Consider the following 12066-nt stretch of genomic DNA (forward strand, 5'->3'; position numbering starts at 1 on the left):
TTCCCGGTGCCAGTAGCTCACTAGTTACCATGGCAATACTTTGAATGACCATCCCAAGTTCCGGGATGTCGTTAACTGAATTGGTGTGGTAACTAACCTTTGTTTTCATCCATGGTTATTATCTTGATTAAATGGTCTAAATCCCAAACATATTATTCATTTACTATCATATTTGACCAAGTGGAAATGTTCTCACCTGAGAAGGTAGAGTCAGCAAATGTTTGACATAATTGTATCTAAAATCTAAAAAATCTACAAAGCCCCTAAAGTGACATGGGCAAAAAAATTATGTAAGCATGTGAAAGTTTCTGGTGCACCCGTGATATCTGTGAGACCACAGTGCATTCCGGCTTGTTATGTTTCTGTGTGGAAATGAGAGTACAGGAGTTGGTTGTCTGTGGTAAACTTGGAAAGATATTTACAGATTCTGACGTTGCAGATTTATAACTAACAAACAAAACGTCCATAAAACACAAGCCAAGCCTCGTTCCAATCAGAGTAAAATACACAACCAGCTACCGATTTATTTCACTTTCCCAAAGGGAGGGTTGTATTCGGACCAGGAGGAGACTATTTATGTGTGTATTGATTTGGGTGACTCTACACTCTACAGCAGTGATCCTATTGAATATTTTCGGATATGTGTTTTTGGCGCTGCCCACTCGTCTCACTGCCGACTGTGCATAGGGACCAATGGTTTTCCTCCTGATCGGATTTCTGCTCGTTTTGGTGAAATAAAGCTGTAGCTGGTTGTGTACATTAATCTGATTGGAAGGAGGATTAGCTTCTGTTTTAAGGACGTTTTGTTTATCAGTTATTAATCTGTAAAGTTAGATTCTGTGAATATCTTTGCAAATTTAGCGCAGTCAACTGACTCCTGCACTGTCATTTCCACACAGAAATATAACAAGACAAAATGCACTGATCTGACAGATATCACATGCCCAAGCAATACTCGTAATTATTGCGCACTAGAAATTTTTTTTTTTGCCCATGTCACCTTATGGGCTCTGTAAAATTCTACATTCAACATTTGATTAATTTTTTCTCAGTCGACAAATACATTTCAGCTGGAGACTGAGTTGAAACCAGCACCTGCTCAGTGTTTTTTGCTTGTTCTGGGAGAAATTATTCCACAAAATATTTTGTATATTTGTTGCAATTTCTCATAGAATTTGCTTTTCTCACATTTGTAATGATCTTAAGTTGACTCACATTTCAAACTGTTTATTTTGTAGACTCGAGACATCTTACTGTGTCACAGCTGCCATTCACAGTCGGACCTGTGCATCTCTTAGACAACACTACATGAAGCCCACTGAACACTACAACACTCTGAGTAATATTATCATTAATCGCCAGATGTTTTACAGCCAGATGTGTTTTCCCACCACTGAAAAGGACGAGCTAATCTGCTTTTCCAGTGATGGGAACTGAGATACTATGCCTTTGTTTTGCTAACTTTTCTGTACAGTTTTGTTGTATTTTTTTTAACATTCCCTTTGTTTTCCTTGTACTTTAGTTAAAAGCTTTTTTTCCGATTCTCTTGACAAATGATGTGGTTGTGAAATAGTTTTTTTTTTTTCTTCTTCAGAGTTCAACTTGCTCTTTTCCTCATCATCCATGAGCAACTTCTCACTGAGGTGTCAAAGGTGCAATAAGTTGTTTTTGTTTTCCTGTTTAAACTGACCACAGCCATCACTGTCTCGTGTGCACCACTGGTTCATCTTTTTCTAAGTTATTTTTGATAATTGTGTGATTTGACTTGCTGTAGCTTGGTTTCCTCTACAGGGCAGAGGGCTCTGAACACAATGAATATGTTGCATATTGCAGCAACTTCCTTTGAGTGATAGTTATTACTGAATGCTTTTGTCTTTTAGCTAGAGATTTACTGGGCATTTTTCCGTCCCGCGAAAGGTGCTGATGTCACCCACACCAAAAAAAACCAACACTTGTCTAATGTGATAGTAATGAAATGACACCACAAACTCCCAATTAATATTTTTGTATGATATTTCTTTTCTCTTTTTTTTTGCCAATCTGTAGTCTTGTTTTATGTGACACTGAATGATGGAAGGAATTCCTTTATCATAATGTGCCATGGAAAAATAAACCACACCAGTCAACCGAGTTTCTGAGGCGTGTGTGTTTTCTTGTGACGTGCCTGCAGCTTTCAGGAAAACGATGGCTGCAGTTGGCCCCAGAGATAAAACCCAGCAGACTTTTACAAACAAACCTCCAGCTGTGACCACATGCTATGGAAAGCACTATTTCATCTTTGTTTGGCACTCTCGTTGAATATTATACCCAGAGGTGGCATCTCAGCCTGAAGACAAAGTTAGTATTCAATGTTTGAGAAACAAGTTCAAGTCTCTCTTCTGCTTCTTCACTCCGCCTGCACAGCTCAGTCAGGGCTTTCTATGTCTTATGGCATTTTGATATATAGAAATCTATTCAGTGACGATGAGGCTCTCGCTCACACACAGTGCATTAAAATTCTTGCAAACAGACCACCCTCCTTGTGCTAGACACAGCACAGTGGACTCTTAGAAATGTCTGAGCTGAGCTCTGTTCTCTCCCATGCAGCAGAATATTTGTTCAGTTATGAATTGTGTTGGAAATCTTTAGTATAATCACATGCAACTGCCCAGCTCACAGATCTTTAATTAGCACTCAGTAGCGCACATACCTCCGCCAAGGCCCGACAGTCGCCTTGAATTCAATCAAGCTGCACCAAATTACACACACTTGTAGATGTTGGCCCCCTAAACAAGTCTGATTTTTTTCCATTGAGATCCATGAATTATTCTCTAGGAAATCTGTTCAATGATCAGAAAAACTTACAATGTTAAAGAAAGAAAAAAAATCCTTGATCCGGTTCCGCACCTAAATGTAATGGCTTCTTTCCTGACCTACACCACAACCTTCCACCAAGCTTCATGGAAATGGCTTCAGTAGTTTTTGTGTAATCGTTTTGACAAACAAACAAACAAACAAACAAATGTAAACACTAGAAGGTCACTGAGTAGAGCACATTCCTCCGCCAAGGCCCAACAGTCCCCTCATGAAACCACATTAAAATTCACTACATTCAGATTTCTATTTGGATCTGCACCAACTTTCACACACTCATAAATATCAGTCCCCTAAGCTTGTTTTTTACATCAAGGTCCATGAGTTATTCTCTGAAAAATCAACAAAAATTTGGAAATATGTCATAAGTGAGAGAGATGAAAAAGCTCCTGGATCCGCCCCTTGGTCCAAATCGGCAACAAAATTGAATGGGTTCTTCTCTGACCCATTCCACATCCTTCCATGAAGTTCCACGGAAAAGAAAGTCCAGTTTTTTAATCCTGTTTACTAACAAATGCAGAAATATATTAAAACACAAATTTCCTCCACATGGGCCGGTTCCAAATGTGATTAACTTGGCGTATAGATTACAGAGTGATTTGACAGTGGTTTCACATGCACAGTATTTACATGGTTTCTACAACATTTGGTTTAAACAAGTATTCATGTTGAGATTAAAGGGGGATCTCTAAGGTCTCCGGTGTTCAGTGGCCCATCTGTAAAGCGAGGAGGAGGTGGAGGAGGTGGAGGGAGGCTGCAGTGCTCAGGGCCGTCACTTTAATAATGGATCATTCTAACACTCCTCCTGTAAGCTTTTGTATGTGGAGCTGAAGTCGCAGGCTGTTGGCTTCCTTCAAATGTGTCCTCGGGGAAGAATTTGGAATAGTGTTGAGTGGGGGGTGCAGGGTGGGCCGCTCAATTTGTGTTTGTGGTGGGGGTCTCGCTCCATGTGCCTCAACCGCCAACATTATCTTTGGGATCAGGGCTGCTGAGTGTAAATTAAAATATAAACTTAAGACTTGAGCTCTCATTTACACTCAGTAATAACTTTATCACGTTGGCTGTATTCATGTTTGTCCTCTTTTCTTTTTCCCTTTGTCATTTAGTCTTAATGTAGCTGCTGCTTTATTTTCTTATTTCCCACGTCTCAGGATTTCCTTATTTCAGTTTGTGCTTATGTGGCACATCCTCTTAAATGAATTAGTTTAGTAAAGTGACCACACAGCAGCACACGGTCAAAGGAATCGGGGGTTAAAAGAAACCTGGCAGGTTATTTTTGCCTCGGGCCCCATAACAGGTTTTTTTGACCTTTTCATCATTTACATCCACTTGATACATGAATAAAATATTTCTGTGTTTCAAAGATCAAAGTTCAGCTGAATTGAAAGTTTTTTATTAAATTGTAAAATGTTCATACTCAAATATCTTCTTAATAATAATATTTATTATAATTCTCACTTGTTCTCACCATGATGAATAGATGAAATTGTAGCTGTCCTTTATCACCTCACGTCAACTTTAATGATCAAATACATTTTTTTAAAATTTTTAATTGAAACATATGATACAGTTCCTGTCCGTAATTACAGCATTGTGACATTAAAATGGAAATAATATGGCATCTAAGGTTAAAAACTGTATTAGTTGAGGTCTTAGATTTAAAAAGGCCTTTATCAAATAATTTTAAGTTTTAAATTTTTTTTAACATGGTCATCATTGGTTTTCTTTTGTCTGCAACCTCTTGTATTCACTGATTATCAGCTTTAAAAAAGTCTGTATCATTGAAATCCAGATTCAGTCCCCATGAGAACAGATGAAAGGAAGAACGACCACCCTCCTTTTTGTGATGTGTGATGTCACACGTGAAGCATTAAAACCTCAGAAAAACCTGGTTTTATGGTCGAATAGACCGGATTCAGATCATCTGATGAACAAGTTCTTCACTTCCTCTTGCACGAATATCCAACAAAAGCTTAGGTCACACAGAGAAGTGGAGTTAGACTTTTAACTAGAACATAAACCTCTCTAAACTGCAGAGTCTAGCAGTTTAGACCTGATCCACAGTAACAGATCAACACTGGATGTGAAGAGGAGGTGTTTTATAGAGGAGTGATGACGCCTCCCAGTGGTGACAGTGGAGAAGTGCAGCTCTTCTCCAGAAGCAGGGTCAGAGGGGAGGACGTGAAACCTTTAATGAATTTAACTGATTGTTACACGGGATCAGTTGTAGAAGTTATCAAATTCAAATATGATGATTAAAGGATTGAATTCTTACTAAAATAGACTTAAAATAAAAGTGTTTTTTATTTACTTTGTTTACATCCACATAAACGGTCCTGTCTCAAACTTACCAACGTGTTAGCCTGATAATCAAGCAGCCAATTCATTTCACTTCATGATTTTCTACATATCATGTGTTCCTTCATGTTATTTCGCTGGTTTTTTAATTATTGAAGAAAATGTAGGATATTATACAGACATTATTGACAGTGGCAGTTTTTCTCCCAGGCCTGTGGGACTGTTACACAGGTGTTCGCAATATTACCTTCACGACACCAGAAAACCTCCCGAGGCAGATTTCACGTTGATCAAATATCTATTGAAATATATTCTGCCATCTGGGCCGAGCTGGGGCCCGGCCCTGTTCGCCTCCTGCGCCTGCGGCCTTTAATGTCTGTGTTTATAATGCTGAGAAACATCCAATATCACAGACAAATATTAGCTCAGTTTCATTTTAAAGAACAAGCCAAGTGAAGAAGAGGCGTGCTATGTTAGTCTGGTATTATGTCACTATTATTTGGACCTAATGCATTAGTTCTGTTAGATCTTTTAAATCATTATTAATATAAATTTTCACATTTATCAGACAAGGCATTAACACAATATTTCTCACAGAATAGATACGTCCTGAGAAATATGCACACAGTCGTTAAACCAGATCACCTGTCGAGGTATGACTCCATAGTTCCATTGAATATCACTCTCATCCACATCTTCTGTTTAACTAAGAACTTTGGTCATCGTGTTATTGCTCTCTACTCCTCTTTGAGTGTTGTAAGCCAATGGAGGCTTGGGACAAGACACACTTCAATAAATGACCCCCTGCAATCAATAGGGAAACCAATAATCCTGGTAGATTAGTGGCACGGTGGTACAGTGGTTAGCAAGGTCACCTCACAGCGAGTAGGTTCTTGGTTTGTATTCCAGCTTGGCCAGGGTGTAGAGTTTGGGTGTTCTGTCTGTGTCTGCGTGGAAATACTCCAGCTTCCTCCCACAGACGATCGAGTTTAGGGTAAATTAAACTGTCCGTAGATTTGAATGTTCATTTGTATCGGCCCTGCAGGTCGTACCCCGCCACTCGTCCAATGTTGAATGGGATTGGTGAGCCTCAAAGAATAATGGCTCTCTGGTAAATTGGTAACTTTATGGCACTTGAGTCTCTTGAGGAACAGGCTGGTGCTTCGTAATAATCGACACATAAATGCATATGGAAACATTCTGCTACTAAGCTGCACAACAGGTTAAACACTAGCTGCAGGCCAGCAGACATTTCAATTAATTTGATTGAAGAGGGGAAAACATGGAAATGGCCCAGCCCAAAAATTAGCATGAAGGGAACCGAACACAGACAGCATATAAAGAGGTGCAGGTCTGTTACTTAGTTTGAGTGTCGGCAGTCAACCTTCGTTATGGCTTTTACAGGGAGCTATGTGGTGGAGAGCTACGAGAACTACGAGGAGTTCATGGAAGCTCTTGGTGAGAAACCGGTATTTAGATACATTAGCAAGATGTATTGGATTAAAATGTGATAATGATGTTTTATTTTCTCCGTAGGATTGCAGATGCCCAAAGGCAAAGTAACTGAGGAAGTCGTAACAGAGATCCATCAGAATGACGAGTTCGTGATGACTAAACACTTGAAGGACAAAACCTGGTGCAACAAATTCCACATTGGGAAGGAGGCGGAGCTGCAAACTGTGGCAGGCGAGAAATTCAAGGTCAGTTCATGGTCATTTTACAATGTATAAGCAGTTATATTTTAAATATCTCTACACTGGTGGTTTTCCACCTGCAGTTTGATCAGTTGTGCATTTTAAATTTTCAGACCACTGTCACCCTGGAGGGAGGCAAATTGAAGATTCAGTTTCCCAACTACCTTTACACTGCTGAGGTGGTCGCTGACAAGCTTGTCGAGGTGAGCAAAATTGACTTTACGCTGGTGTGTGTGTGTGTGTGTGTGTGTGTGTGTGTGTGTGTGTGTGTGTCAGATGTGACGCAGCCTTTTGAGAACATGTTGTTTTCTCTCATTTAAGGTCCAAACTGTGGCTGGGGTATCCGCCAAGTTGATCAGCAAGAAAACAAAATGAGCAAAATGAAGATCTCTTTAATAAATGAATAAATTTCAACACTCAAATGCGTCTTTTTGTGTGATTGTGTTCGGTTTTTCTTTCAACAGCACAATTCCAGAGATGTGTTAACTTTGCCTGTCAGCCTTTTAGTCCAGCAGTGACTATTTACTGTATATTCACAGGCAGCTGCTCTAATTCATCTATATTAACTGTAGATTTTTGTCAACCCTGTTAGTTGGAATCCGCAACCCTGCTGCTTCCAGTCAGACCAAAATAGCTTAAACTAGAATGCCACTCAGTAGAGAGCATTACCTTGGCCAAGGCCTAACAGTCCCCTTGAATTCAAACAAGCTGCACCACATTTCACACACTCATAGATATCACTTCCCTAAATATGCCTGATTCTTTCATCAAGGTCAAAGAATGATTCTGTGGGAAAACAGTGAAAATGTTAAATTAGAAAAGGTTTGCCTGACGAAGGTCTAGTACCGAAACATTGCAGCATAATGAATCACAGATTGCAAGTTGGAAAGTGTGCGGGAGCAGTTTTTGATCCACTCGTGCCTCTACAACACACCTTTCCCCTCAAAGGGAGGTGCCAAGCATTCTTTAGTTAAATTAGAAAGGGATAAAACAAATGTCTGAATCCGCCCTCTGATCTGGATCTTCCCTGACTCCACATCCTTCTACCAAGTTGGAATTTCATCCAGTAGTTTTTGCATAATCTCACTTACCAGCAAACAAATAGAGAGATTAAATAAGAACCATAACAATAATGATAAATTATCTCTGATCTAAATGTTCAGATTAGGGAACTGGCATATGAGGCATGTTTAATATGTTTTTTTAATGTATATGTCTTTAAGTTAAGAAGAAATATAATCAATTCAATATCACTGAGCTGAAACCAATTTTAAGAAAATGTCATTATTGCTCTGAAAAACAGGTTTTATTCATTTTTCTTCTTTATTGAATCAAAGAGGAATACTGTTGCAGGTGGACGGTTTTGTAGAAATACAGCAGATAACACAGCCTAGTTTGTTTGTTTTTTTACATTTCTTTCAGTAAAACTGAAAGTATGCACCAGAAAATCCCACTTGCTCCTTGATACACATGGTGAATACATTTTTAAACTGGTCATTATGGGTTCCTCTGCCTCCCACAGCCTCTCTTCCACTGCTGCATGTTGAGTCTCGCAACATTAGATCCGTTTGCTGACTCTTTTGAAAGTCACACCCTTCTCTCCTGGAGTTATGCAGATCTGCAGATCATAGAGTGGGAAAGATAAAGTGAAAATATAACAAACTGCAGCTTATATTTCGGTCACATTAAGGTTACATTAAGTTAGTATCGTGGCGGTCACAGTTTGAGCGAGTGCTTCTCTTACCATCACAAGTTTATCTTCACTGATCTCTGCTGTGAAGCTGTACTGAGGAAAGTCTATTGAAATCTTGTTGTCTGCCATAGTGACCGTGGCCTAAAGATCACAAGGATAAAAGGTCACAGAGGGAAACAAGTGGTGCAGGTCGGGTTTATGAAAACTCATCTGTCGTGAACTTACCTTGAATTTGGGGCCCTTCATCGTCATCAGCTCACACTCCTGGCCAATGGTGAAGCTATTGGACCAGGTCCAGTTGGGGATGGATTGCGTCCAGGTGAAGTTGTCCCCGTCCTGAAGCACGTCCGTCACCACTTTGTGGTCGGTCTTGGCGTTGAGAAGCCCTGTCACAGAGTGGTCGAAATCCAAAATGAAGACAGTCAACACACTTTAAATGAATGACAGCTCGTGTTTATCCACAAAGAAACTAATATACCCAAAGCATCCAGAAACTCCTCGTAGTTCTCCTGAATCTCCAGCTCATATTTCCCAGTGAAAGCCATGATGGTGAAAGAGAGGAGCTACAGAGTGAAGGAGTTCAATAAGAAGAGAGGAGTGGCCTTCAGTTCTGAATCACTGCCAAACCCTCTCTCCTCCTCTCGTCACACATGTTCTCTAGCTCACCCCTCATGTGTGAGAAATGCCAGCAATGTTTTTCGAACACAGTTTGTCACCTTGTTTTAAATACAGTGATCTAATAGGACAAAGATCCCAGGTATTTCCCAGCCCCTGTCACTTTCAGGTTCTTCCAGCACTTCTGTCGTGTGATAAGATTTCCTCTGCATGTTTGGACTTGTATTATGTAGTAAACTGCTCAGAACACAGGGCCGATGTATATGTTCAGCTTTAGTGAACTCTTCTTTCTACCTGTGAGGTTCAGGGATGAAAATCGATGTAGTGCAGTGAGGAGCTGAAGTTGAGGCTTTGAAAGTTTCTTCTCGAGAACTGTTTGTACCAACAAGACAAAATCAACAATTGAACCACAACCAGTACACCACAACCACAACGAGGTGAATTACGGTATGTTCTCGAGCAATTAGTGGGTGAACTATGTGTTAGAGTGGTTCTGTCTGTCAGTGTCAGGGTTAGTGGCAACAGAAACACAGGCAGTCGCTGCTGGAATGTTACTTTAATAAATGAATGAAAAGTGGATTACAGCCAGATGGGCAAATAAACAAGAGAAAGAAATGTAAGCCGACCACACAAGGTGATTCTGAGGAACATCAACAGGTGTGAACACTGTGAATAACACACACACACACACACACGCACACACACACACACACACGCACACACACACACACACACACACACACACACACACACACACACACACACACACACACACTGCTATATCAAATTACATATTTGTTCTTATCATGCCTTGTACTGGTTATTTTTTTAACCTTATCATTGTATATATATTTTGTAAATACACATTTTATTCATCCCTGTATATTCATCACACGACTATTATTATTACTATTAATACTAATATGTTTTTAAATACTTATTTAAGTTTACTTATTTATTTACTCTTCAATTTTTCTACCACAGAGCGTCTTTGCAAACATTTTTTCCTACCATTATACTTGTAGGACCAGTGTGGACATCAGGAAAAAAAGTCTGAGGACATGTGGTGGGCGGAAGCAGAATTGAAACACTGATTGGTTAGAAGATGCTGCTTGAAATCTCAGTCTGTGTGAGATGCTGCTCCTTCACCTTGCACTGCAGCGGCCGCCTCATCACTCGATGTAAACTGAAGTGCGTAAGTGGAAGGGAAACATGTGAGAAGTGCTGTAAGATAAAGTGCTCTCCTCTGAATGGAGGTTTGGACCTTTTTCAGGTCAGTCTTCTCCCTTCCAGCTCAATGTGTGAGAGAAAAGAAATGCATGTTTGGAAAATACATGCGCTCTCTATATATATATATTCAAGTGTCGCAACCGTGCCCCACTGAACCATTCTGCACATCCTGAACTCCTTTATCTGTCAGAGAAACCTGCTGTTTATACACTTTGTGCAGCACAGATCGGATGAACTGTCTGCACAAGTGCTGACAGCGTCAGGTCTTTCAGGTGGAGCCCCAGATAAAGATGAGAATTGAACCTCATTTCAGTTTCTCATGATGTGATAAAAACACGGAAACTACTTATTTGGAGTCCCATGTGCTTCTATTGCTCAGCATTGGTTTCATAGTTTGGTTCAGGACTTCAATACAGTTACTGAGTTGTACCACCACAATAAAGAGATCATATGACCCTGACGTGATTTGAACACGCAACCTTCTGATCTGGAGTCAGACGCGCTACCGTTGCGCCACAGAGTCTGTTGAACAAATCATTGAGTTTTTCTCTTTCTCCCTCTCTCTGCTCTTTATTTTAGTACACGTCACTGACTTTGTGTTTTTTAGTTATCTCTCTCTCTCTCTCTCTCTCTCTCTCTCTCTCTCTCTCTCTCTCTCTCTCTCTGTATTCTTAATGTTTCTCTGGCAGGATCCAGATCTGACACTACTTAACAATTAATGTTATTATTAGGGCCCAAGCACCTCCAGTGGGAGGCCCTATTGTATTTCGAAGGATTTGTATTTCCCTTTTGGGGCTTTTTCAGGGCCTAGACATGCTCAAATTGTTACCAAAGTTTGCAGGGAATTCAAAACCCCAAAAAGTAACTGTATTCAGGAGTAATTTGAAATGGGCGTGGAAAAATGGCTCAACAGCGCCATCTAAGGAAAAGCCCCTCAGTTAGCTTTCACCGATCTTCACAAAAATCGTAGCCCAGGTGTATCATGACCAGACAAACAAAAAAGTGTTGCAAAAGAGGTGCAATGGGAAAAAAGCAACAGGAAGCCCGCCATTTTGACTTTAGTGGCCATATTGGCCATTTTCCACATTTTTACTTTGATGTACTTGTCCCAGGGCTTTCATCAGATCAACTTCATATGGAGATGCGTGTCATCACAACAAGATGGAGATGAAAACTACCTCAAAGATCGATTTTTCGTCACACGGTGTGACCGTGGCGTTGCGTCAAAGTTTGATTACACGCCATCAAAACACGAGGTTCTGTGTCTTGGACATACGTGGTCCAATCGAGTCCAAACTAGACATGTAAGACAAGAGTCCCAGCCTGATGACATCTACACAGAAATCATGACTTCAAATCACAGCGCCCCCTGGTGGCAACAGGAAATGTCTTGTATTTTGTACGTCTTACACCGCAACAGGCTTCAAAATGCGTGTGCTCGGGCCCGTTAGTGCTAGTTACTATTGTTATTAATTAATTGGTACTGCTATCATTAATAACGTCATTACATCTATAAATTGGACAGAGCTGTGATGGTTACACAACTGTTCCTGCTCTCTCTCTCTCTCTCTCTCTCTCTCTCTCTCTCTCTCATTGATCTTGGTGCTGCTAGGGGTTTCTTCCAGTGTTTGCCCGGAAATATTGAGTTTTTCTCCAACTTACTGTCTAAAGTGAGATCATCTA

The 12066-nt window shown here is 40.3% G+C and overlaps 2 protein-coding genes and 1 non-coding gene across 3 annotated transcripts; 1 reads left to right on the plus strand and 2 right to left on the minus strand.

Annotated features, from left to right (window-relative positions):
• The first annotated feature begins 6271 nt into the window (after positions 1-6271).
• Positions 6272-7257, plus strand: LOC118112510 (gastrotropin). The gene is made up of 4 exons (XM_035161865.2): positions 6272-6609; positions 6688-6851; positions 6959-7048; positions 7167-7257. Exons 1-4 carry the CDS (start codon positions 6543-6545, stop codon positions 7218-7220), a joined length of 375 nt encoding a protein of 124 aa, XP_035017756.2. The 5' UTR covers positions 6272-6542; the 3' UTR covers positions 7221-7257.
• An 875-nt stretch (positions 7258-8132) lies between these two features.
• Positions 8133-9212, minus strand: LOC118112412 (gastrotropin). Its single transcript, XM_035161700.1, has 4 exons — positions 9017-9212; positions 8764-8924; positions 8590-8679; positions 8133-8463 (listed from the first exon to the last, which is right to left on the minus strand). The coding sequence occupies exons 1-4, from the start codon at positions 9081-9083 to the stop codon at positions 8404-8406; spliced, it is 378 nt and encodes a 125-aa protein (XP_035017591.1). The 5' UTR covers positions 9084-9212; the 3' UTR covers positions 8133-8403.
• Positions 9213-10834: 1622 nt separating this feature from the next.
• On the minus strand, positions 10835-10906 carry trnaw-cca. Its single transcript has one exon. It is a non-coding gene; the product is annotated as a tRNA-Trp (tRNA).
• Between the last annotated feature and the right edge of the window lie 1160 nt (positions 10907-12066).

The sequence above is a fragment of the Hippoglossus stenolepis genome, chromosome 7, assembly GCF_022539355.2.
Source record: "Hippoglossus stenolepis isolate QCI-W04-F060 chromosome 7, HSTE1.2, whole genome shotgun sequence".
Taxonomy (NCBI): domain Eukaryota; kingdom Metazoa; phylum Chordata; class Actinopteri; order Pleuronectiformes; family Pleuronectidae; genus Hippoglossus; species Hippoglossus stenolepis.

Coding starts and splice junctions, on each gene's coding strand:
- LOC118112510 (XM_035161865.2), top strand. CDS start 6,543: ATGGCTTTTACAGGGAGCTATGTGGTGGAGAGCTACGAGAACTACGAG. Junction 6,852..6,958: donor TGGCAGGCGAGAAATTCAAG/GTCAGTTCATGG, acceptor TTAAATTTTCAG/ACCACTGTCACCCTGGAGGG. Junction 7,049..7,166: donor TCGCTGACAAGCTTGTCGAG/GTGAGCAAAATT, acceptor CTCTCATTTAAG/GTCCAAACTGTGGCTGGGGT.
- LOC118112412 (XM_035161700.1), bottom strand. CDS start 9,083: ATGGCTTTCACTGGGAAATATGAGCTGGAGATTCAGGAGAACTACGAG. Junction 8,925..9,016: donor GGAGTTTCTGGATGCTTTGG/GTATATTAGTTT, acceptor ACTCTGTGACAG/GGCTTCTCAACGCCAAGACC. Junction 8,680..8,763: donor TGAAGGGCCCCAAATTCAAG/GTAAGTTCACGA, acceptor TGTGATCTTTAG/GCCACGGTCACTATGGCAGA.